General features: G+C 38.1%; 1 protein-coding gene, 1 long non-coding RNA gene and 2 pseudogenes across 3 annotated transcripts; 1 reads left to right on the top strand and 3 right to left on the bottom strand.

Annotated features, from left to right (window-relative positions):
- Nucleotides 1–1400: 1400 nt before the first annotated feature.
- Nucleotides 1401–8067, bottom strand: LOC148735745 (uncharacterized). The gene is made up of 3 exons (XM_088751657.1): nt 7594–8067; nt 4910–5244; nt 1401–3776 (listed from the first exon to the last, which is right to left on the bottom strand). Exons 2-3 carry the CDS (start codon nt 5234–5236, stop codon nt 3057–3059), a joined length of 1047 nt encoding a protein of 348 aa, XP_088607783.1. The 5' UTR covers nt 5237–5244; nt 7594–8067; the 3' UTR covers nt 1401–3056.
- A 6381-nt stretch (nt 8068–14448) lies between these two features.
- On the bottom strand, nt 14449–18541 carry LOC148735744 (uncharacterized; annotated as a pseudogene).
- Nucleotides 18542–19323: 782 nt separating this feature from the next.
- On the top strand, nt 19324–23481 carry LOC148735743 (uncharacterized; annotated as a pseudogene). The gene is made up of 6 exons (XR_015999272.1): nt 19324–20311; nt 20535–20638; nt 21147–21262; nt 21445–21502; nt 21738–21834; nt 22334–23481. The product of XR_015999272.1 is annotated as an uncharacterized LOC148735743 (transcript).
- LOC148735742 (uncharacterized) lies at nt 21879–23809 on the bottom strand. Its single transcript, XR_015999273.1, has 2 exons — nt 23483–23809; nt 21879–23083 (listed from the first exon to the last, which is right to left on the bottom strand). It is a non-coding gene; the product is annotated as an uncharacterized LOC148735742 (long non-coding RNA).
- Nucleotides 23810–25659: the final 1850 nt, after the last annotated feature.

Here is a 25659-nt window from a genome sequence, read left to right as displayed (position 1 = left end):
TCGACTTCGGATCTTGATGGAGTCGAAGAGGTGTGATTTTGAATATTTAATACGTTCCCATGATTTACTGAATCATGCTTTCCCTTGGCCCTTGGATAGCTAATGTCGAACTGTTTTCGTCTTGAGATAACTGGAAGAATATGGTTAACTCTGTGATCCGTCTGTAGTTTGCGTTGGATCCCGCCGCGTATTCCTCTGGTTGGTTTTAAGATTCCAGCAAATTTGCAAGCGGTCCATTCAGAACGCCGCAAAGGTTTGATAAGTTGTGTCGAATTTTTCCACCAGAATCTGAGGGAAAGCAGTGTAGATCGGCTGTAATTCATAGCCATAGCGTTAAAGACGTGTTAACAACCTTAGAACGAAAGGGATGAACCACAAAAGTATAGAAAAAAACAAAAAACTGAGGAGCCAAATTTTATGCAGCCAAACGGTGCAATACAATGCTCAAATGTAGAGACCATGCTCTGAGTGTTGATCTGGATAAACCTGAGCTGTTTTGATCTCTCTTAGAGCGCCTCCATGTGTTCGTCAGCTTGTTCGTAAGGTTCGTCTGGTCCTGATTACTTGGACGTGTCTAGCAAGTTTCTACATCCATGGAAAGGAAGTTCCAAGAAACTGCATTTTGAACAAGTCCAGGTAAAAAGTTCAGAAGCGCGTATAAATTTGCAAGCATCAGCAGAAACCGTACAACGAGCATGCGTAGAGTCTTTACACACTTCGCACACAAAGCGTGTCTGGCTACGCCACACGGTTTTTTCACAATGAGGGCGGACAGTAGCAGACGAGGTTTTTGAACGTGTAGACAAAGAAGCCCGACAACTGTTGTTATTTCTCGTGGGACCAGGATTCAATTTGAAAACCAAGTCACCCTCCAGTGGGCAGTGGAATGTCGCTGAACTGTTTGAATGGTGCAAGCGTGGGCGCTTGCTACGCTTGAACTTGATCACGACAACTATCCGTTCCGCATGATTAACAGGAGTTTGAAAGGCCAATGTCCCTTGATGAGAGCCGACACTTTTCACTTGCAGCATAGGAAACAAAGGATTGCAATGCCTAAGCTTTCGTTCAGTTTTCGTTCATTTATACAATCTGTGCAAAAAAAAAAGTTATTCATTTTGGCATTTCCTGCTCATCATGCGTTGTGCCTTGCAATTCCTTTTCCTTTATTTGTGGTACAGCTCCGTTTACTAGTGAAATATTCCTATCCCAAATTTCACAGATCATTCATATAAGATTATACAATGTTGGCAATTACAACAGAAAAAAAGGCAGGTGTTCCGATGCCCATAGCAAAAAACTTTATTCGAGGGTTGTGTATCAGCAAATAAGGTACATTCGCCGTTAATTGAGTCCCTAAAAAAATTTTAGATAAAATGCTCAAGACACAGAAATTTCGTGCATCCCTTTTTTCACATCTGCCTGTTTTTGTCAGCTTCAGCGTTTTTTCGTTTCCTCTTCGGCTGACTTTAAAAGTGTGATTTATTCTTAGTTATCTATCGTAAGAATTAATTCAAATTTACCTTTCCTTACGATTGTTTCCCTTCATACTTTTATTTTCAGCAATGTCTCCTCAAGAGCTTTTGCTTAATTCATTAGAAATATCCTGCGACGAAAAGTGGCGTACATTCAACTGAGCCCTTACCAAATGCTGAACGCCCATATAAGGATATTGTGAATTCGAAATTGCACACGGTTGCTTCAATTCCTCCCTCAAAGCGTCACTTTTAGACGAGAATCTCAGCAGATTTTCGACTCCAGTTTCAAATACCAGGAAAACTTTTTGTTAAAGTTTGATTCAACCCCACCCAAATTACATCAACATTTTTGTCAACAGCTACTCTGGTCACACTTCACCAATAAACGACTTCATGATGAAATACATCTTTTCCTAAGAACTCAACATAAAGTCTCGAATATTCTCACTATAAAATCGATCCTTTGGTGAAATACGAAAGAGTAGCACATGAAAAGGAAGAAACACGAGATCAAATTGACTATTACTCCTTCACAAATTCTTCACAACAGAGTAGCACTTGAATGTTCAGAAATTTTATCGACGTCACTCTCCTTTCACAGAACATTGATGCGCAATAATCTAAAATCAAGCGCAAGAGATGCATTCATTCATTTATTTTGGAAAGATTTACCATATTCCAAAAGAAGTGTTATATTTCTAATGATTGTTTTTTAGCTACACTCACATATTCAATGAATCCTAAGTCATGGGGCAAAATTTACATGTAAATCATGCGATATATTAAAGAGAAATACTGATATTACTAGTTTTCTGCACTTCTCATTCGCCACCTTTCGTTGATCTACCCACAGGGAACTACAAGCAACAGAACTTGTCATAATAATAAGTTATCTCACAACAAGGGTAAAATAGCAGTAGTAGTAATGCACACTTAATGTAAATATAGAGCCACTTGCAGTGGCGGATCTAGACCTTGAGCTAAGGTCTGTTTTTTTTTTTTTTTTTTTTTTCCTAAACCCATTTTCGTTTGTTTGTGTTCGCCTGACGGCTTTTCATCCCTCTACGTTAATTTTTTGCCCTAAATAAGGGAGGGCCGGGCCCCCTGTGCCCCTCCCCTAGATTCGCTACTGAATGTTGATTACAACTCTGCGCCGGGTTGTTCAAAACACGGTTAACCTAACCGAAGGTTAGTGTAAAGCTTTAAGCTAGTTTTAGGGTTCTTCAAACGAGGTTTTCTTTTGCATTTTTTCCCATTAGTCTCGAGTCATATTAAGATAAAACCCAACAAAGCTTTAGCTTTTATAAATGCTCTTTGACACGAGAAAGTGAAGCCAAGGGCAACTTTTAATCCTAGATCAATGTTAACCCCCTTTCGAACAACCCGGCCCAGTTTCTTCCTCTTCTCTCGAACAAGAAGGCCTTCTGTTGATAAATTTAATGAATTATATTGAAATTCATTTTAAGTGAAATATGATACAAAAACTGTACAACATTTTTGTTCAGTTATGCATAGTCTTTCCGATAAAGGGACTTTGACGCTTGTCAACCAAAACTGATTGGTTTCACATTTCTGCATAAATTATCGAATTCCAATGGCAGTGGAGTTAAAGCCAAATTTATTCCAACGGTCGCTAGAGGTGTAACAGCCACAGCCGCCGAAATGTAGTTCTGTCAGGAAAAAGAGATTATTTGGCATTTTCAGACTGCCATTCATGACAGGTTTGGCATGGGAACGCCAATTTACTGCGAGTCCGCTATTTTCATAACCTGACTTCACGCCATGACCACGTGGTAATTTATGATAATGGTTCGGAAAAAATGCAAAGTAGCTGTTGGCATTGCCGTCGCAGTTCCAAAACTGTAATTCGATACCGTTAGATCTGAAACCCTGATATGTTTTCTTGTTCGCAACTGAATTTGGAAGTATTCCAAGGAATATGTATTCCTTCATGAAGACGTTCCGTGGTTGAGTGTAACCAGTGAAGCTGTTGATCAAGACACCGAAACTAACGTTGGTGTAATCTGGATGAGGCTGAATCAGAGTGTACCACTCGCTACCATCGACTTTTTTCTTTAACTTGAGCAACACGTTGTTCTTGTCTTTGAAGAGGGAGTCGACAATCTGTTGAGCATTCGATTTCAAAGTGAGGCTGTGAGGAAGGAATGTAAAGCCACCTCTGGCAATATCCTGTTCACAGTACACCTGAAGAGGATCAGCATTGGTCAGAGGATATATTTCGTACATACCACTGGTCACCCCGGAATCCTTTTGTTGGATTTCCTTGCAGCTCTTGTGTTGCTGAAGAAAACAAGGATTTCAAATGAAACCATGGTGGGAACCAAATGACTGTACAAAACTTTTAAGACATAACAGTCGTGTCTTAGTTAAAAGACATCCCCTTTATGTTTTTTTTTTCAAAATAAACAATGTCCCACAATGGGAAAGAATCGTGCAACATATTTTGGAAGGACCAATTTTTTAAATCAATTTGTATCTTATGGTTGTTATATCGATCATCATCGCTTATGCATGCAGGCTTTTCTCCTTAAAATCTTTAGAGAAGATATCTGATATACTCAAGGGAGTAAGTTAGATATGATGCATCTACCCCGCGTAAATCAAAACTGCCAGTTTAATTTACATTCAGGGAAAGGAAAATGTTGCATTTCTGGTATATTTTGAAACACTTCATAATTTCTGAAGCTTTTCTGGCACTTGAGACGATATTTTTAAAAGGCAACTTTAGAGGGGCTTCTCCGCAGGATAACACCTTTAACAAGAAGTTTTTTAGTGTTAACTTGGTCGCTCGCGGAAACCCATTTTAAGTAGCACTTTTTGTTGCTGTCACTTTGATGTCTGTTCACCTCGTGCAAAAAAAAAAAAAAGAAGAAAGCAACAGGCAAAAACCCAAAACAAGGGGAAAAGAAGAGTGGGTGAATAGTAAAAATGAATGAATGAAGCCAATAATCTGTGGGTTTTCTCACAATCAAAGACACCTTGTGCACATCTAGCTTCCCGCTTCCCGACTACTAATTTTCACGTGGGGCGTTATGCCATCTAGGTCCAGTTTTTGTGTGATAACTATGTTAAAATGTGCCAGGAGCGAAAAAGAAAACTACAATACATTTGCATTATATGCTTTGAAACAGGTCAGGTAGTAAACGGGTTCTTTTTTTTTCTTTTCAAAAATTTGAATTATCATTGGCACAGTATATGTTGAAATTGTCTTACGTCTTCGCTTAAAAAAAAATCGTGTTTCCGAAGTTGGAAAGTAATGGTTAACCCCGTAATGAATTTCATCCATTATGACAAAATGGGTGTTCCAACACCCTAAATGATATGAACATAGAGAAAAAAATACGCTGAGCACTGTATTCTAAGGCTATTTTAAAGAATAGCAAAAGTTGTTCATAAGATTCGTCTGTACAAACCTCAAGATTCAGAAGCTGAGCGAAGATAAATCCAGGCAAAGAAACAAAGGAAGAAGACTCTGCATCAGTGCTCTCTGATCCTTTATCGTTTAACTCGCAAGATTTCTCTCCATCTCCTTCCCCGTAGTTTATTGAGCGGCACCGTGGACGTCTTTTCAGGCAGTGTTGTGCGCACGATAAAATACTGGACGCCTTCAAGCTACCAGTGACATGGCCGACTAGATAACGGTCTTTTACGGTCTGAAGAAAGGATGAGTGGCCATGAATAGCTGTCATTAGAAATGACAAAGAAGCTGTGACAGCCAGAATCATCAAAGCAGCTTTCATGGCTGTACCTACATCACGTCAAAGAAACAATACAGAACGTCGATGATCATGCAACATACGAGTCAAATGTAACAACACTTCATAAGGAATAACCCAGTGTCCTAAGCAATAGTACTATTGTTTTGTTCAGACTACTAAATAACTTCAACTTTCGACAACGGTTTAATTCATCCTTTTAATCCAAAGAAAGGCTACTAACTTCAAGGGAAAAGCGCATGTTCCTATATCCCATAATACTAACGCAACAAAAATGTCCTTAGTAGGGTGGTCCCATCACAAGTCCAGTCTCACTGGGGGGCGTCATATCCTCTCATTGCGGGTCCGGACCCGAACAACTATATTTTCATTTTTCTTTACATGACCTCGCAACATATGGTGGGCCGTAGTGTAAGTATTTTATTTGCCTATGTTTTCCTTTTGGTTTGCGAATCTTAAAACTAGCAGACCTTTTTTTATTTTCAAACTCATGTTGTCCCACCTCTATGTATGGACGTTTTAATTCTGAAAACTTGCAAGACGTAAACTCTAGATGTCCAATGCAAAAAGAAAATATCGAAAAGAATTTCAACGACGACTTAAAAGTTATTGAAATAAAAGTAAACTAAAAGCACAAACAGGCAGAACAAAAACAAGACCAAAAGAAAAGAAAAAAAAAAAGCAAGGGAGAGGACTAGCTTAAATTCAATTAACAATTGGTTCATGCGTCAGCGTGCGTTCATCGAGAATTGAAGCACGCAGGAAGTTTGGAGAGTACGAAAGATGCCTAAGAGTTGCTCGAGGCGCAGCCGAGTGCAACTCTGGCATCCAATTCTCGATGAACGCACAGCTGACACATGAACAAATTGTTTTATAACATTTTCAGCTATAGTTCATGTATTAAAAGCAGAAAATCCCTCTTCTACGCTTCAATGCGTTGTTTATTTTGTTTTGGAAAAGTATTGTGCTATGCTTCAATGATCTCGCCTCAGATTGGTAAAAAACTGACAGGTGACTTAATGCGTGTAAATGAACTTTAGTTTATTTTATTTTTTTTTTTTTTGTTGCCATGTTTACTTTAACTTTTTTCGGAAGTTTTTCCCTTTTTTGATGAAAATTGCTGAAGTTACTCGCAAAAAAATTTTTTTCGCGAGGCATTTGCTCGCTGACGTCATCAGTGTGCACAATAGGTAATTGAAGCACGGTCTCGCAATTGAATTTGATTGCGCGAATTTACATGCTATGTTATAACTATGATTATTATACGGAAGCCAAGAATTTTGTCTCTTCAATTCTCATCTGTAGATAGATATTTTAACTTCACTTTTCGGGGAGAAGACGTATGAATTCTCAACAAAACAACAGAAAAATTGAGGTTGAGGAAAATCCCATTCTTTTTGCTTGTGTCACCCACTTTACCTGCAGGTAGTAGGGACTTTAAGCAGTCAGGACGGCAACGCCACGAAAGACGTCGATTAAAAAATGAGTTTCTACTTTTAGTTAGAATTTCGAAAATGGTTGCATGTGTTTACCGTCTCATAGGGCGCCAGACCTCAAACTCAACATAACGCATAAAAGTAGCGTTGAGTTCCAAATGTAAATTAAAATAACTTGACGCCGCGGTTTAGCTTCACAGACGGCGCAAATTTTGGTGATTTCACGTTGTTGTTTTGCAAAGGACGGCTAAGAAATGTACAAAGTTTGAAAACGCACGTGCTGGGCTATTGTTCTGCCAATTAGATCTATTGTTTTTCCACGTTCTCGTTGCCGTAGCCGTCGTGGTTTGCTTAAAGTCCCTAGCGTTTCTGTCTGTACGGTTCATAGTTTCTCTTTACACTACCTTTCGCTTTGTGTTAAGTTAGTTTTTGTGTTTTATTTTTTAAAATGGAAATAAGGAATTATAATGTTAAAGGATTGTGGTCAGTCCACTCTTGGTGAGTTTTTGTCCTTAGTAAAAGCGAGACAGTTGTCTCGAAGAAGTTTTGAATTAGATTGAAATGAAATCACGAACGGATGCATCCACCTGTACATCCGATGCACCCGCTCATAAGTCAACAATCGAATCAAATTTTCAGTCTGGTAAAAATCAGTTGCATGTATTTATTAGCAAAAGCGAGACAGTTGTCTCGAAGTAGTTTTGAATTAGATCGAAATGAAACCACGAACGGATGTATCCACCTGTACATCCGATGCACCCGCTCACGAGTCAACAATCGAATCAAATTTCAATTTTACAGTCTGGTAAAAATCAGTTGCATATAGTTATGACATATTGTACATGTTTTTGTAATCTTATATCCATCATAGCTTTATCGCAGTGATATAACTTATGTCTAGAAAAAGTTATAATAGATTAGAAATAAAACTTCGCATGGACTTACCAATGTAATTAGATGTACGTTGACACCAATAGTTGGAGACGCAAGGTTTCCGTTAGAGCCACTAGGTACACAAACCAACCAACATTCAATTCGAATTAAAATGAGAATTAACAATATATTTTGAACGGCTTTGTGTGTGACTTTCTCTCTTTCTTTGTTAATCTGAAATGCGTTTAACACCTGAATGTAGAGCACCTACAGTAATATTGATTAAGAACCCTACGTTCTAAGTGATATAATATTGATTCAATAAAACCTTTGTTGTTTAGAATGGTTATGTTTTTGAAATTAAAACAAGAAACCTCAATGGATCAAATTTAGCAAACAATTTGGCAGCTTTTTAATTCTGCATGCAAAAATGAACTAATCAAAACAAACCTAAATGGAGCTGCCCTAGAGAAGAAATTTTAAAGAAATTATTCACATACTGTGATTTTGCTAGCATCAACAAAAGCTAGATATCTTTGATATCATGGTCTGACCGTTGACTGACAGAAATGTCTCTTAAACTAATAAACCAGGGGCTATATTAGAAACGACTGTTTAAGAATTTAGTTATCCAGTACCCAAAGTTCAAAATGCAATATCAATCCAGGCTTGAAGTCGATGAACTGTATAAGAACACGATACAAACGCTGTTACAGTACGGTGCTCGGCAATTTAAATTAAAATATATGAATGTATTTCATATCATTTTTAGATTACACTTTATAATTCATTATCTTTAGACACATGTCTGAAAAGTCTAAGAACTGAATATAGGCAGGTGTTTTATGGGCCTTGTCGATGAAAAATTTATTTTGTCCATGATCGTCTAATTGCTATTTTGCGAGTCATGTTTGTTACCATTTATTCAGTTTCTTATCCTAACGATGATCGAGGAACTTTGATATTTGATCTTTAAGAGAGTTAATTTGCAAAGAACAACTACGACGCAGTATCGATCTTCAAGAAGATAGGACAATTTTTTTTTTATTTCAAATGAGTTGAGGATGAAAATTGGCCTCGGAATAAGGTTTCCAAAACTAGCGTTTCCGTGTTCTCGGACTGTGTGCGCTCTTATTCGCCTGATTACGTGATTATTATGCACAGTATAGGGTGCGCAGTTCACTACTAAGAAATCACCTTAAGTATTTTCTGATGTATTTTTTTGTTTAGCAATGTATTCCCAGGAGCTGTCAAGAAATTAAACTGAAATCAGTGTTTTCTATATAGGTGTAAGGTTTTTAACCATTTCTCGGGGTTATGAAATAAATTGCCTAAAAATTTTATTACTGATTTTGGAAGTCCATCGATGTCTTTCACTGCCCATATGGCAATAATGATCAGATGTGGTTGGTCATTGGAGATATCGGACCTTAAAATACCCTTATTTTTGGACTTTATCAAATTCAGAAAAAGTCGTCTTTGCAACCCAGTTGATTGAATTTGCAGAAAGAATTTCATTTTGTCACAGTAGCAATACAAAGTTAGCTAATTAATTGTGCAAAAATGCAGGAAATGGGATTTTCCTAGAAGGACCTATATCTCCCAAGGAATTAAATATTTTGACCCATTATTTTCACACATTTGTTAACTCATGATACTTAACATTTCTACCAAGTTTGAGCAAAATCGGGGATTTCTGGTTTATCGCCTCCTGCTCGGTTTTCGCGTGGACAAAAAGACATTAAAGACAATTGATCCCTTGCTAAATACTAAACCTATTGAGGTATTCTGTGAACTTGTGATTGAAGGCGGTGATTTAGTTTCCTTTCTCAGAGCCTTACTCTGCAGTTAGATGCTCGGCAGATTGTCGACTCCCGCTTCAAAGGAAAGAGAAACGTGTTGCTAAGTAATATTTAAAAAACGAGTGCGAGTGTTTCATCGGGGTTTCTAAACACGAGAAACCTGATGAAAGCACGAGGCCGTAGACCGAGTGCTTTTATTGTTTTCGAGTGTTTGGAAACCCCGATGAAACACGAAGCACGATTTTTTCAAATTACTTCTCCAACAAAAGAAAATGAGTTTAAATTATCATTTGAACAAGTTTTCTCCCGGCTAGCGCAATGGATCGAGCGCTGGACTGATGTGCGGGAAGTCGAGGGTTCAAGCCCCGGCCGGACCAACACTCAAGGTCTTAAAATAATTGAGAAGAATACACCGAATCGAAATATGGCGTCCGATTTTAACTGCCATTGTTCTGGACTTACTAGCCTCTCCCACATGTTATAATCCTTTTGTGTTTTCTACATGAAGACGAGGCTAGTAAGTCCAGAACGATGGTAATTCAAATTGGACACCATATCTGAGTTCGGTGTATATGCTCCCTTTCTATAACATCAAGAAATAGTTAGATATTCTAGTCTTCTCGGATAGGAACGAATAAATGGAGGTCCCGTCTCCTACAGGGTTAGAGGTGCGAGACGTTAATTTCCCACGCACGAGATTACTGTGTGATGGATGTCCTCCCCTGGGGTGGGATGGGTGCGTTGTTGTCTTGCGTTTCATACTGAGCCTCTGGCTCGGGCAATATGGTAACCATGCCCCACGTTAAAACATTTAACTTTGATTACTGATTACTGAATGTGAATTTGTCACCTACTTGCTGTATGTACTGATAATACTGAGTTTCATTTGTATTTGCATTTCACGTTGTTACCTACTAGTTGCATTGTGAGTATCGAGCAAGCACGGTGCTTTCGATGATGACAGAATATCGTTTTCGACAACCGAAAACCTTAGAGGACGAGGAGAAGTGTGTCGTTAATGCAGTTCCAAAGTCGACGCAGTACAAAAACAAATGGACTGCTCGTATTTTTGAAGAGTGGGAAAAAGCCCGATTTCCGAAAGTAGCAACTTTGGAACCAGGTGGTCTTTTTAAAGAATATGATCTGCACAGAGTTTTATCGCTGGAATAATAATAATAATAATAATAATAATAATAATAATAATTAATAATAATAACTTTATTTCTATAGCGGTATATACAAAAGCTCTATATCGCTTTACAATCTAGTAAATATCTAACAATAACACTAAGACAAAAATCAATTAAAAGCAAGTCTGAAAAGATAATTTTTTAATCTAGATTTAGAAACGTCAACTGATCAGCTTCATTTAATATCTAAGGGAATATCCTTCCAGTGCTTTGGGGCAGTGACCGAGAAGGCCGGTAGGGCTTTTTGGGACTATAAGTTGACTTAGATACAGAGGCGCCAGACCATTGAGAGCTTTAAAAGTTAACAGTAATACTTTAAAGATAACTCGCTGCTCCACAGGTAACCAGTGTAGCTCCTTGAGGACGAGGCGAATGTGCGCAGTCCTAGGTTGCCCCGCTACGAGGCGTGCAGCGCAGTTTTGAACGCGCTGGAGCTTCTGAATCATATACTTGGGTGACCCGAGGAGCAACGAGTTACAATTGTCCAGACGACAAATAACATAAGCATGAAAGAGGGTCTTTGTGCTCTCGGAAGTCAAATACATTTTGATCTTAGCGATATTCCAAAGATGGGCGTGGTTTACAAAAAGCACGATTTATAAACGGAGATTTATAAAGCAGATTTACAAAGATTTACAAAGATTTATAAAGCAGATTTAGAAAGCACGATTTATAAAGCAGATTTACAAACGGAGCTCACATGCCTATCCAGTGACAAGGTCTCATCAAAAACCACACCTATGTTCCTAGCTTTGTCAGACCGCTCAACACGATGATCACCAACCAGAATACCGCCCAAAGATGGGCGTGGCCGATATTTTGACCTGATAACGAGCAGTTCCTTTATTCCCAATGGATGCTTTAAGCGTTAATTATTGGCTGACGAAGTTTGTTAAGAAGTTGCCACACCGTCAAAGGAAAGATACCCACCGTAAACGTTATATCAGATCGTATGTGGATTGCGTTGCTTTATGGAGGACAAGAATGAGAAGATAAATTTTAATCCTGTCGATGCTCTGGATAAAAGGTGCAGTTTTGCTGCTGTATGTAGCACTTATTATTTATTCTGAAATTGAAATAGTGTAGTTTTATTTAGGGTTATCATTTTGTGTTTTACAGGTTCTCTATCTTCCGACGCGTTCTTGATGCAGAAATGAAAGAGGGCACAAGATTAGGGATTGGATTAGCGAACAAGAAAGAAGAAAAGCTGCCTGTGAATGTAAATGTCTCGATAGAGAACATTATCTGTAATTATCATTTGTTGTCAATTAAGTTGTTTATCGCCACGTGCTTTTCTTGCTTTATCAATATGCAGATTAAGAAAATTTGCATCCGTGTTTGAAATCGTTTCAAACACAGCCGTGTTTTCAACTCGTTTTTCACTGGGTTTCTAAATCCATCCACCTGACCAGAATAAGATGCTATGGTTGGGTAAGAGCTGCTTGAATTATTAATGAGTTTGAAAAAGTTGAAGAAAAATGTCGATGGTAGCGAGTGGTACAGCCCCACTGGTCAAGATTACGTCAACACTGATTTTTTGGTTTGGTCAACAACTACTTTAGTCATGCTCGACCGCTAAACGATGTCATGAAGATAGCGATGCCCGATAATAGTTTTTCTGTTTGACAGTACTTCAGTTTGGAGTGTGTGGTTGTTATACTTCCAGTGACCGCAGGTATAAATTTGGTTTTAACACTACAGCCATTGGTTAGATATTGAGTTGAAGTCAATAACAGTTAGATATTGAGTTTAACACGAGAAGATAAATTCTATATCTACAAGCATCCATGTATTTTAATTTTCAAGAGTTTGTAGTTATTGACTTTATACTTACCGACAAGAAAATATTTCGAGGTGCACGGCCAAAATCGGCCTACAGCAAATCTTCCAGTTATCAATGGTGAAGGCTTTGCCACTCATTCATTATCCTGAGAGAGAGGCGCGAAAGGCGAGTGACGTGTCAGCAGCTGGTAGGCTATATCAAACGCACATAAAGAATTATCGTATTTTGCAAGAGTCGGTTATGGCTTTTCTTAGGGCTACAGCAGTTTATATGACGATTTCTATAATGATTCAACGATTTTGATTCTTTTATTGAAAGATCATTTAAAACAAGATATAGCATTTCTCCATGTAAGGGTTCTACAGATCCTTTTCAAGTACTCTGTGATTTACTGTAGAAGCAATTTGACACAATCCACTTGCTCTTTTTTGATGAGTTAAAACGTACTTTTAATTCTAAAAAATGTCACAACGAGACTGTATAACTCTCTGGTTTTCATAGTCTGTCTGCTTTAAAGTTTAAAGTTCTGCTTTAAATGTCCTTCGTTCGGGTTGCGGCCCCTTTACAAGGACGTCAAATAAGTGGTGGGGGTGTGTTCACGCTGACGGTTGACGGTTGATGGTTAATTTTAGGTCATTTGACGGTTGGTGGTTAATTGTTTGGAATGTCGTTTGTAAAACGAACTGAACGCGCGAATTTGGTTCTAATCTTTCATAATGACGCGTTTGTAAGGAATTGTTAATTTATTACACCTTTCATTAATGAATGAAAAGCGTTCCACGAAACCGGAACTGTTTCCACACTAGGAGTCAGTTCTGTCGATAACCAGGTTTACTCGTGACTAGAAGTTAAAGGACTTATATAAATGCATTTTTGTGATATATCAAAACTTTTCTTTGTAAACAACAGAACTTCATCCCAATCAAGGCAATCATTTAGTTCTTAATTAAGGATATATGAAACATTTAAGGCTAGTATTGGCTTCTTTATTTCACAGTTGACGGTAAAAATATTGCGTTTTTGACGGTTGATTGTTTATATTTTGCCCATTTGACGGTTGACGGTTGACGTTTGACGGTAAACCCATTGAGGCCCTCTTATATTGTTGATTGCGTATTATTGCAGCGCATATTCAACTGAAGCAACGAGGTTGCAGCAATAAACTTGCAGAGACTTAAATCTGAGGAATTTTGGTCCTTGCAGTAATACTTTTAGCTTTTTTTTTTAGCTTTCTAGTAGAAAAGTATCTACAAAAAGCCAACGAAAACTGGACTTTACCTGTATCACGGTAGTCACGTTGAACATCGCTACAAGGCCAGCCTATTTATTTTTAAAGATAGTGCTTTACAAAGCCTATCGACTGCCGTAGCTTGTAGTGGATATGGAAAGCTTCCAGCGGTGAGTGCGAGATTCTCAAGACCAGCTTTACACAACTTCAAAACCCGACCAAGCTAATTTATTCTGCAATTAAAGCATTCATACACATCCAAATTATCGGCAATGGGGCCAGTGTGCCTGAAGAAAACTCCAACGCGGAACTGATCGTGATATTTATAAATCCAAAAATCGGCCGACAACACAAGAAATCAGCTACAGTCTTTGAGCAACAAAAATCGGTGTGCATAAGCCAAAATATTGGCCACTTTTTAAAACCAAATCTCTCGAGGATACGCCTATGATGCACGCGTTGTAGTCAAAGTAAAGAAGCTCTCATATCGTTAAAATAACTAATGAATATGCGTTCTATACATATTTTGTAACTTTTCTCCTCAGATACTTTGTTTTGGAAATCTGCAAACCCAGATCGTCCTATAGAGCTTTCTTTCAATAGTTCTTGCCAGATATTGAATTGCCGATGCAAAAAAAAAATAAAAACTGCAAAGGAAAATACTGCACAAAACCAAAAACAGATTAGAAGAGGGGCTTGAACCACTAAGAATCATAGATATATGAAATAGAAGCCGTATTGCTTTTACTCCCTACCGTAAATCTGTAACATTTATCTCGCTATTCCTGGAGACTCAGTAATTCACCAAGGGTAAGAAAAAAATCAAATTAAAAGGTAGGACTGAACATATCAACATCCCATCCTGAACGTTTCCTCTCAAAATGATCACCCCTACCATATTTGCAAATATCGTTTCTTCTCGATACAGTACAAATTGTCTCCTCACGTACTTACTCCATCGTATTCAGTTATTGCCCTGTCTTCTCATAAAAATAATGAACAATAAAGAGAGATTATCTTGAGGATTCTCATCGATCTTTCCTCTCTAAGTTACTTTGGCTAGCAAAAGTGAGACAGGTGTGGATTTATTACCGCCTTGAAAATGGCTGTCATCGAGAGAAAGTTGTCAAAAAGTTATTCTAATAACTTAAAAGTAGTATATCTGAAGTATCCGCAATAATCTCATGTAAACAATCAACTTCCAAAAAAAAAAAATCTTAATTTAAGTCAGTGAAAAAACAATTTAATAGAATAATTCAACAAATCTTATCAGTCATTGTAACCAAGGAGCTAAGCTCAATCCCATTTTTGAAATGGTATATTTCCAGAAGAATAGATATGAAATTGCGTGTACAGAAATGGATTAAGATGCCCGTCGAGATCGCCGAAAAGAAAAAATAGGGTTGAGGCTAGATTTCTGGCCTTCAATTTTACGGGTAATAGTTAAGACCCTCTCACTAATCTACTGGTAAATTACAGGAGCCTTTTGGACAGTGGGTCGTGATCCCCGCTAAAACGAAATGAGTTACAAGTCATTCATGGGCAATCAAAACACTAATTCTTCATGATAAAATTTCGATCAGCGGAGTCCAATGGCAGTAGAGTTATAGCCAAACTGCTTCCACCGGTCGCTTGAAGTGTAGCAGCCACAGCCCCCAAACAGTAGCTCTATCAAGAAGAAAAAGTCATTTGGCATTTTGGGATCGCCATTCGTGTCAGGTTTGGGCATTGGAACGCCAGTTTACCGCGAGTCCGCTATTTTCATAGACTGACGTCCCGCCATGACCATGTGGTGTTTGATGATAACGGTTCGGAAAAAATGCAAAGTAGCTGTTGGGATTACCGTCACAGTTCTTAAACTGTAATTTGTTACCGTTAGATCTGAAACCCTGATATGTTTTCTTGTTCGCAAATGAGTTCGGAAGTATTCCAAGGAATACGTATTCCTTCATGAATTCGTTCTTTGGTTGAGTATATCCAGAGTAGCTATTGGCCAAAACACCAAAATCGATGTCTGTGTAATGAGGGTGGGGCTGAATCAAGGTGTACGACTCGGTGCTATCGAATTTATTCTTCAACTTGAGTAACACGGTTTTCTTTTCTTTAAATAGGGCGTCGACAATCTGTTGGGCATCTGGTCTTAAAGTGAGACTGCGAGGAAGGAAAGTGAAGCCACCTTCCTCAATGTCGAGTTCACAGAATACCTCAATAGGATTAGCATTTAGCAAAGGATGAATTTCGTACAAAGCACTTTTCGTCCCAGGATTCTTTTTCTGGATTTCGTTGCAACTCTTGTGGCGCTATTTAAAATAAGAATTGAAAGTTAAATCATATACCATAATTCAGTTAGTTTTTAAATTCTACTACATAATAATCGTCCAACAGGCGTAATGCAAAGTATCTAGCTTAATTAACAATTGTTTCATGCTTAGCCGGTAGAATTGTGCATCAAATCCGACGGGAAAAATGGACAACAATATCAGTTGAAGCGAATCGTGACGGCGCTGATGCCGAGTCTCCTTTTCCTTTGTTTTTCTCTTTTTCTGCCTCATTTAAGAACTCTAGCCCAAGGGAAAAGGTCGAAACATTGTCTTCGTTTTCGGACTAGTAGGCCGAGTTTCTGTTTGTATCTATTATTGTCGCGAAATATATTATTTTTCCCGCGCTAACAATCGGCCGCTCGCGCGAAAAAAAATTTCTGGCGAAGCGATTTGCTGACGCTGTCAGCGTGCACTATCGGGATTTTGAGCACGCTTACAAATATTGAATTTGATTGCGCGGTTCTGCTAGCTATGTTCTAAAGTAATTTTTCATCCCTTCGCATACGTGATCTAGGAATGACTGAGAAAGCTTATAAATGTATAATGTATAAGCTTTCCTCGAGTTCTCCCAACACCACACGTGGCTTTACAACGTTATAGAGCCTGGAAAAATGTGTTCTATTGCATCCTTAGGCTAAAAAGGCATGAATACTGCATAATGTAAATGCAGTACACTTTATTCTGTAGCTTTTTTGAAAATTGTGCACTAACCTGAAAGTTGAGAAGCTGAACAAAGATAAATCCAGGCACAGAAACAAAGGTGGAAGACTCTGTATCAGCGCTCTCTAATCCTTTATCGTTTAACTCACAAATCGTTCTTCCTTTTCCTTCCCTGTAATTTATTGAGCGGCACAATGGCCACCTTTTAAGGCAGAACTGTGCACACGATGAAATACTGGACGCCATCCGACAATTAGTGACATGGCCTACTAGATAACGATCTTTCGCCGTTTGAAGAAATGACGAGTGGCCATGAAAAGCTGTCGTTGAATTCGACGCTGAAGCTATGACAGCTAGTATCATCATAATAGCTTTCATGGCTGTACCTACATGTAAACAAAATTCGTTTAGGATTACATCATGTAAGGGTCAATTGGTTTTCTTTTTTCGTCAACACTTATCCAAATTTTCATTTGACCAATACGATACTGTTGGTGTAGAAGAAACAATAATTACAAATGCGAGTTGACCATTACGCATCCTCGAGAGTGGTCCTCAATAGGAATATCCAGTTTTCTGCTTTATTTGGCTGAACGCGAGACAAATTCAGAACTGTGCTGTATATATTTTTCAATTTTTTGGTTTAAAAAAATGTTTCATGATTCCTAAAACTAGTGCGCTCTTTCAATTTCAATTCCTAACCTCCCAACCCTAAGTATAAAGGTTTTTTTTTCAAAACAGTTACAGGAAACCAACTTGTGCACGTCGCTTCGAAAAAAAAAATCCAAATAAATAAGTCCGTAGAATAGATATTAAATAAACTGAACACCCGCACGAAAAACCAAAACCATACAAAAAGAGGAAGAGGATGTGGTTTCGTGATAAACCTTAAAATGAACTGTTTTCGCTAACTCCTTTATTTCCTTTATCTTTTTCTCTTCTTTTTCTTCTTTTTCCTCCTTTTCCTCTAAACGCAACAACCTACTGCACCTTCTTATATAGTTCCTTACAATCTTCCTAGAAGATTCTACAGATTTACAACACGACTATTTTTAGTAACATTACATCACAGAATTTTCCAGAATTTACGGTAAACAACTCGAGTTTCTATAAATAGACGTCACGTACTCATGTCGAAACCACTAGAACTTTCCTAAAGGACTAATCAAGAATGTTCTGGAAATCATAGTATAATCGATAAACGTGCCAAATAACATGTCTTCTGTACAGGATGACCTAAAATTTAAACTTTAATTATGACGAGTATGGTTAGCCAAATGTTGCAAAATTCAACAACTTGCATATTTTTATTCAACAGCTAATATTTATGCTCAACAAAATATATTTTTATTCAACAGTTTACAGTTATATTCAACATTTTATATTTATGTTCAACGACACGCATTTTCTTTTCATATTCAACCAATATTATTTTCATTCAACAACAATATTTATTCAACTTCAGTAGCTATATTTATTTTACTCAACAAAATTAATTGTTCAACTTCAGTCCAAACTTTTTACTCAACAAAAACAATTATTCAACTTCTACCATGCATAGTTATTTAATGACATACCTTCTATTATGACTAAGTGTTCGAAAGTTCCCGGACATTCAAAATATCGTCAGTCATTCAACAAAATTCCCCGCCCCTACCCCCTAACTACCCCCAAACATGAAACCCATTCCTTCCAATACGAAGATTATGGTTCATTTGTTTCTCCTGTTTACCTTTGAGGCGCCATGGATGATTTGTTGCAACTGCAGACCTCTTTTTTCCCTTGTGAAAAGAAGACGAAGAAGAAGGAACCGGGGTGGCTGTGGCGGGAAAAGATGGAACGATGCCCGGGGCGATAGAATTTGTCATCTCTCGGCTCGCAGATCTTGCTGAACTTGCTATAAGGTCGCGCGTTCTCATTAACAACGAGGTATTACTTCCCGATCGTTGAAGAGTGATCTCATTTCGAACACATTCTCTCACAATTTGTGTCAGTTCTTCCCTAACATCACGCCCTGATCCGTCTTCCGACGCCATCTCTATTCATGGGCGTTAATGGTCGGGGCACTGGGTCCGCAATACAGCGAATTTAACTGGGGACTGGACGGGGATTTTGTTGAATGACGATATTTTGAATGTCCGGGAACTTTCGAACACTTAGTCATAAAAGAAGGTATGTCATTAAATAACTATGCATGGTAGAAGTTGAATAATTGTTTTTGTTGAGTAAAAATTTTGGACTGAAGTTGAACAATTAATTTTGTTGAGTAAAATAAATATAGCTATTCAAGTTGAATAAATATTGTTGTTGAATGCAAATAATATTGGTTGAATATGAAAAGAAAATGCGTGTCGTTGAACATAAATATAAAATGTTGAATATAACTGTAAACTGTTGACTAAAAATATATTTTGTTGAGTATAAATATTAGTTGTTGAATAAAAATATGCAAGTTGTTGAATTTTGCAACATTTGGCTAACCATAGACGAGAATAGCAGAAATCCTATCTCATTAACTCTCATTTGTAGATCATACTTGATAACCCTCGCTTCTCTGAGGAACGACGAATTCTTCACGAGAAAGGGGAAAAGAAAACCATCGAAATTTATATAACCACTTTGCCTGTTTATCAATTTGAGCATGCGCAATACGTTACAGCTTTTCTCTTTGCGGTATCTTCCTGATGATCAATTAAGATTTCAAGTTATGTTTTATTCGAAACAAAAAGAATAACTTGCTTGAAGAGTTACCTTCCATCCAACCTCGGCAATTTCCGTGGTTCTGAGACAGGTATAATAAACTCAGTATTACTGCCTTTAAACACGAAGGCGCGCTATAAAAGGGCATTAGCTCCTCCCCCTAATTTTGAATTCACCCCAAAAAATAAAGATGGCGGACGATGAAGAGAACAGCAACGAACACTTAGTATTTGTTATACTTGTCAAAAGCAATAAAACATACCCAGAAACGGTCGCAAAATATCAGTAGAGTTATTTTTCTGTGAGTAGTTTTGTTTGGAGTACAATATTTCCTCGTTTCGCGTAAAATACTCACGTTGTTACAGTCAAATTCAAATCGCCCGCCATTTTGAGCCTCCCCTACCCAACAGGCTATCTGTGGGGCTATCTTTGTCTCTTGTGAGTCTTCATTTCACCGGTACAGTGGCAAGCAGTGTTCCAGTGGATTTATGCGCTAATATGCGATATATTCGAAGCCCGATCGAGCCGTAACGCGAGCGAAATAATGGTCACTTCGCTTCGGAGTTGTCTGAGAGAATCTCCCTTAGTGTGAGACCTTCTGTTGAGGTTATTCTACGATTCGACTCGGAAAATGGACAGCTTTCCCCCTCCAGATAAAAAGAAACGTACAAAAATCAACAAACGTGCCAATGAACGGCGAGATCCAGCGGAACGAAACCCATTTTCAGTCTGACAATTGAAGTAAAAAGGATCAGCAAAGTCGTTTGGAAGCTATTAAACAGAGGATAAGCAACGCTAAATCGGCCCTTCGTATAGGTAGAAAGACTTCTACCACGCAAAATACTGATTTAATGGAAAGACTTCTCTCGTATTTTGAAATGATTTGTTCATCAGCTGTGGAAAGTAGCTCTTCATCCATCACCAAGACTGATGTGCTCGAAGGGCCGAGAATCCATTGTGTGAATTTTGTGGCGAAGAGTACAAATAGGCTTCAGCTACTTTTTCAAGTCAAGGGCACGTTTGTAAGATTGAAGTTCCCTGTGTGTAATGACTCAGTTACTTAGCTCAGTTTTGGAACACCCTGCAAAGTACTACGCCAATGTTAGGTGAGTATAATATGTACATGACCTACTTTGCAAGTAAGCATTATCGAAGAACAATATCCCAGGAAAGTTTGTCACATATATATATATATGATGAGTTTACATGTACAAGTATATCCTCTTTGATTATGTAAATTATGGATTTCCATTCTGTTCTCCCATGTTTTGTTTCTCGTAATAAATCTGTATGCTCAGGTGAGTGATACTAAAAAAAATATATTTGCAGAATGGTTCCTGCATTCACATGTACTGGACTTACTGAAACTCAGTATCATGGTTTTACTGAGGCCGCTGGCTTTGGCTGTGTGATGGACAAAACAATAGACACAAGTATGTGGTTTTTTAACGTATACACTGTTGTACACTATCTTTACTTTTTCTAGGATGTGATCCTCCCTGTGTTTTAACAGCAGTGTTGTGAAGCCTGTAATAAACTTCATTACAAAACTCAGGCAGCCAGAGGGCCAGTATCTAAAATCAACCAATCAAAATGCTCTATTGCCGGTCCAATATTCTCTAAGTATTGGACTGGGCATTGTCCTGAATGATCCTGCAATTGTGAAAAAGCTTTCTTCAGTGGTATGATAAATCTCTTATTAACCAAGCTTGCTTGGTACTGTACTAGGAGAATATCGACCGTCGGTCTTTTTTTATATGGACCTCCCTGCACTCGGTCCATACTGTCAAGACCTCGGGCCGATATTCTCCCAGTACGGCCCTCGCACTTGGTTAACAAGATATATATCATGATTTACCCCTATGATCAGTTAGTGTATGACTTCAATGTAGCTTTTACTGTACCGTGCAGCTTATTGAGCTGTATCATTTTGTTTGGCAGTATATAAAGACCAGGGATTTGGATATAGGTCTGTAGTTCAGGAATTGTGCAACAAGACAATGGCTGGTGCAAGGGCAGAAGTTAAAGCTACGCAAGGCTTTATTGCAAGTGGGGATGTAAGTTGACATGCTACCAGCTACTTGTTCGTTGTGTGTGTTCAGTGTTGTTCAAGTTATTTGCAGTGGGCAAAATTTGAAATAACACCTTATGCAGTGCTAGGTCATTTTGTACCTTCATTCAAGTTACCTTCAATGCTCAGTTTCCTTCCATTCATTTTTTATTCTAATTACTCATTCAGTGTATGATAACAGATGCCAGACATTACTGCATTCTACAGTGACAGCTATTTCTATGAGGTAAGAAATTCCAACCGAATGCTAAGCCCCATGAATTTGATAACTTGTGCCTCACTTTTCTGAAAGCCTGTTTCCACTTCTATCATCTTATCAGTCGTCTTTATGATTTTTGCCCCCATCCCCCCTGCAGCATTTTTAATAAATTGATAGCTATGTTTCTCCATTTTGGCTATTATGATGTGGGATTCCTGTCTTACTAAAAACCATAACATATCAAACATACCCTTGCTTTTAGCATACAACTGAACAGAGGTGGCCCATGACAGTGTCAGATCATTGAAAAATTGGTTTGAGCAAAGAGGCATCAAGAATTCCTTTGACACCTGGCATAATAAGTATGTATAAAAGTTCATATGTCAATGACTATGTGGTGCTCTTCAGTTTTGTAATAATTTATTTAATCTGTTACCAGCATGTTATCTAATAATCTAAAGGCATCAAACATAAACAAGACTTTTGGTGTTTGTTGATCATAAAAAGTACTAAATCATTCACTTGTGTCATGTCATGCATTGAGTGCACTTTACAATTTACAACACATTGACATTGTTTTCCTCACTGACAAAGTTGTTATTGTTGTAATCTATCTATGGTCATGATCAATCACAAATTATTATCAAGACTGAATTCATTTGAAATTAGTGTCTCTTTCACATTTGCATCTATTTTATTCAAGACAGTACTTGTATTTACATTTATATAATAGTGACGATGCTTGTAGGCTTTGCCATATGCCTTGCCTAGTATGTATTTGGCAGCTTCTAGGTTGTTTGCAGAAGCTCTTAAAGTTTCACGATATAAGGCTACTACTTGTTTGCTTTCCTTTACAGAGATGATGTAGCTTTGGTCTTGGAATGAGTTTAGTGATGATCAAGGATGGTTCAAGGCAAAGTATTATTTCAGTTGCTTTTCCATTTTCTGTTGAAATGACTCCTTTTTTCAGTTGATGATGCTCATTCAATTCTCTTGAATGATGACATCATTTTGGATTCATATGCTCAGAAATCTTTGCGACTCAATGACAATTATTATAAATAGCATCTGTGTATAATCTTTATTGAGAGGAAATAAACTACAACCCAATTCCTTTTTTTTTCTCCTAGTAGGATCACAACCAAAGGTACAAGCAGCGGAAGAACATGGAAAATGCTGATCAATCCCTCAAGATATTGCATTGTGGAGTTCAGAATTAGGGCATACAGTGTATTGTGAAAAAATATAGCTTCTATTGTGCCTTATTGTCATTATACAAAGAAATGTATACTTTTTTGGAGGGAAGTGCTGATGGAGTATTGTAATGCTGATTTTATGAACGACGGTGAGCACAGTAGGGCACTCCATCAGGATTTTGCCACCGTTTCCGAAGATCTTCCACAACACAGACTGGCATGACCTTTCAAACATCTCCCACGTAACATCCCAATGCTTCCTTCCTGGCTATGTAAATAAGATCGCGCTTTAAACCGTGGCGGTTTAGAATTGTATAAAAACATCTATTGTCGATCTCTTGACTAATGAGCTCGTGCTGCAGCTCGACACATGTTGCCGCTGCATTTTCCGTGGCTTCCTTGTCTTCAGAAACTGTCAAAGAAAGAAAAATTAGAATGGTGCATGAGAACATAACCTGTTTTGAACTGGTAAAGCGCTGTAAGGACAACGTTCGAGAACGTTGCAAATGGCGGGTTAAATATGTTTCGGCAAACTGAAAAGCCCAAGATAAGATTTTGTAGCTAGCAGAAAAGGGCATACAATTTAGATTAAAAAGTATGACCCAAAATATGGCCTTGAAATAATTATCCGTTTTGCGAGTTCCCGATCATTGGAAACAGCACATTGAATATTTATGCTTCACGGTCTGACAGTTATACAATACCCCCTCGGATCGGACTTGACATTACATTGGCATAGACATTGCGAATAGTGGAATAATATCAGTTTGTAATCTTGTTGTAAATATGATTCGTTGAAGAGCCAACTTACCCTGGCGTGGATTTTTTCTTTCGTGGTTCCTCTACTCGAACGATCTCCCCGTTGTTCACGGTAAGCCAACCGTTCAGCTCCTCGATTAAACTTTCGTCTGATAAAATTCTACTCTATGAAGTACTACATGGTGTTAGATAAAGATATTTCAATTCTAGGGCAAGTAAAGACAGGAAAGGCACAACAATTCTCGTATACCTTTCCTTTCGAGTGTTCAAATCGGCCGCCATTTTAAATTTGACCCGCGCACGTCAACGGTGAGTGACAAATGAGCCTAGGTCTTCCCAGGGAAGACTTCCTTATATAGCGCGCCTTCGTGTTTAAGTTGAGGTTTTAACTGATGAAAGAGAGGTGACGTAAAGTCAGGAACGGATGCATCTGCTAGTATGTCGGATGAATCGTTTTACTTGAATGTAGAAACACTTCAACAGTTTGTGAAAAAGCAGTTACATGTAATAAACTCGGAGTATTCTCAACGTCAAAAACCAGGAACTTAGGATTTACAGGTATCAAATAACTTTATACCGGCAATGATGTATGTTTAAAATTGGTTAAAATAGGAAAGGACAATGGTTTTTGCCCGGGTCCCTGCGACTTCCTCTCCCGCAATTAGAAGGAAAAATCAATTAAAGTGCGCCTACACTCAAAAAATTTTTTTCGCTTAACGAAGTAAGCTTATTTTTTTGACTATTTCTGCGCAAAAATTTTTTTAATTTGCTCAAATCTTCAATTTTCTATGCCCAGTCAAAATACGGAAAATCGGCCGCCATCTTGCCCCACGACCGAGTTTAAAGAAGAATGGCTCTAGCGGGTAATGTGACGTCAAATCGAGAACACGAAAGTCTGCATCTCACACATTTTCACTTGTTTGGGAAGATTGTCGTCGATATCGTCCGAAATATGCCGACTAGGTGTGTTGTATGAAGATTGTATGGAGCGCGATACTCTCTTGCAAATTTCGCACGTTGCTACATCCTTCTACAACACACTTAGTCGGCATATTTTCGGACAATTATCGACTACAACCTTCCCAAACAAGTGAAAATGTGTGAAAAGCAGACTTTCGTGTTCTCGATTTGACGTCACATTACCCACTAGAGCCATTCCTCTTTAAACTCGGTCGTGGGGCAAGATGGCGGCCGATTTTCCGTATTTTGACTGGGCATAGAAAATTGAAGATTTGAGCAAATAAAAAAATTTTTGCGCAGAAATACTCAAAAAAATAAGCTTACTTCGTTAAGCGAAAAAAATTTTTTGGGTGTAGGTGCACTTTAAATATCAAACTAAGTGTGGACTTACTTAGGTGGGATATCCGTTGAGATCAAGCGTTGGAGGCTCAATGTTTCCTTTTGGTACACTAAGGACTTTAAAAGCTGGCCAAAACAAGCATCAAAATCGAGGTGAAATGGAAAAGGAAATAATTTTTGACAGGCCAGCTTCCTGTGACTTCCTCTCTTGCTCTATTGATTTAAAATGTGCTTGAAAGCAACAAATGTACCTCAATGTAGAGCGCTCGTCGTGAAACAAAATAACCATTATTACCTTCTAAGTGATATGATACCGATTTGAATTAAACCTTAATTGTTTAGGAGGATTGTGTTTTTGAAATTAAGGCAAGAAACCTTCATTAATCCTTACAATTAGCCATGACAGTTTGTAACCTACCGGATGCATGCTGAAGTTATGCCTATGTTTAAAACCATACATTATGAGTCACCCCTACTCCTCTTGAAGGTTATCGACGTTTCAGAGTCTTGAAACGTTTCACCAAACGATCAGTTTCTTTCCTTTAAAATGCCGATCGTTGCATATGTCATGGTTTGCTCCTTGAAAATTGTACTCAAACACGAGATGCTGGTCGAATTATATAAATCATTGATTCGAAACGTTCAAATAGTTGATTAGAAACAACATTTATAAAAGCGAAACGCACTTACAAGTTGTGACTCAGCTTGCTGACTCACGCACATGGGATTGAGGCTAGGGCTACAAAATGGCTGTAGTTTGACAACCTAACACTGACCATCTTTTTCTGCCGTCCTTGTCTCATAAATAATTCAGAAGGACTGCTCATTTCAACTTCTTATGACAATTTACGAATTATTTCTTCGCCGCCGGGATGAATTTGAAAGAAATATTTCAACTGAAATGATGTTAGCTAGGACACCAAATTGTAG

Source organism: Stylophora pistillata, chromosome 3 (assembly GCF_964205215.1).
Source record: "Stylophora pistillata chromosome 3, jaStyPist1.2, whole genome shotgun sequence".
NCBI lineage: Eukaryota > Metazoa > Cnidaria > Anthozoa > Scleractinia > Pocilloporidae > Stylophora > Stylophora pistillata.
Note: the sequence above shows the minus strand (reverse complement) of the source record. Positions and strands in the feature narration are given on the sequence as shown.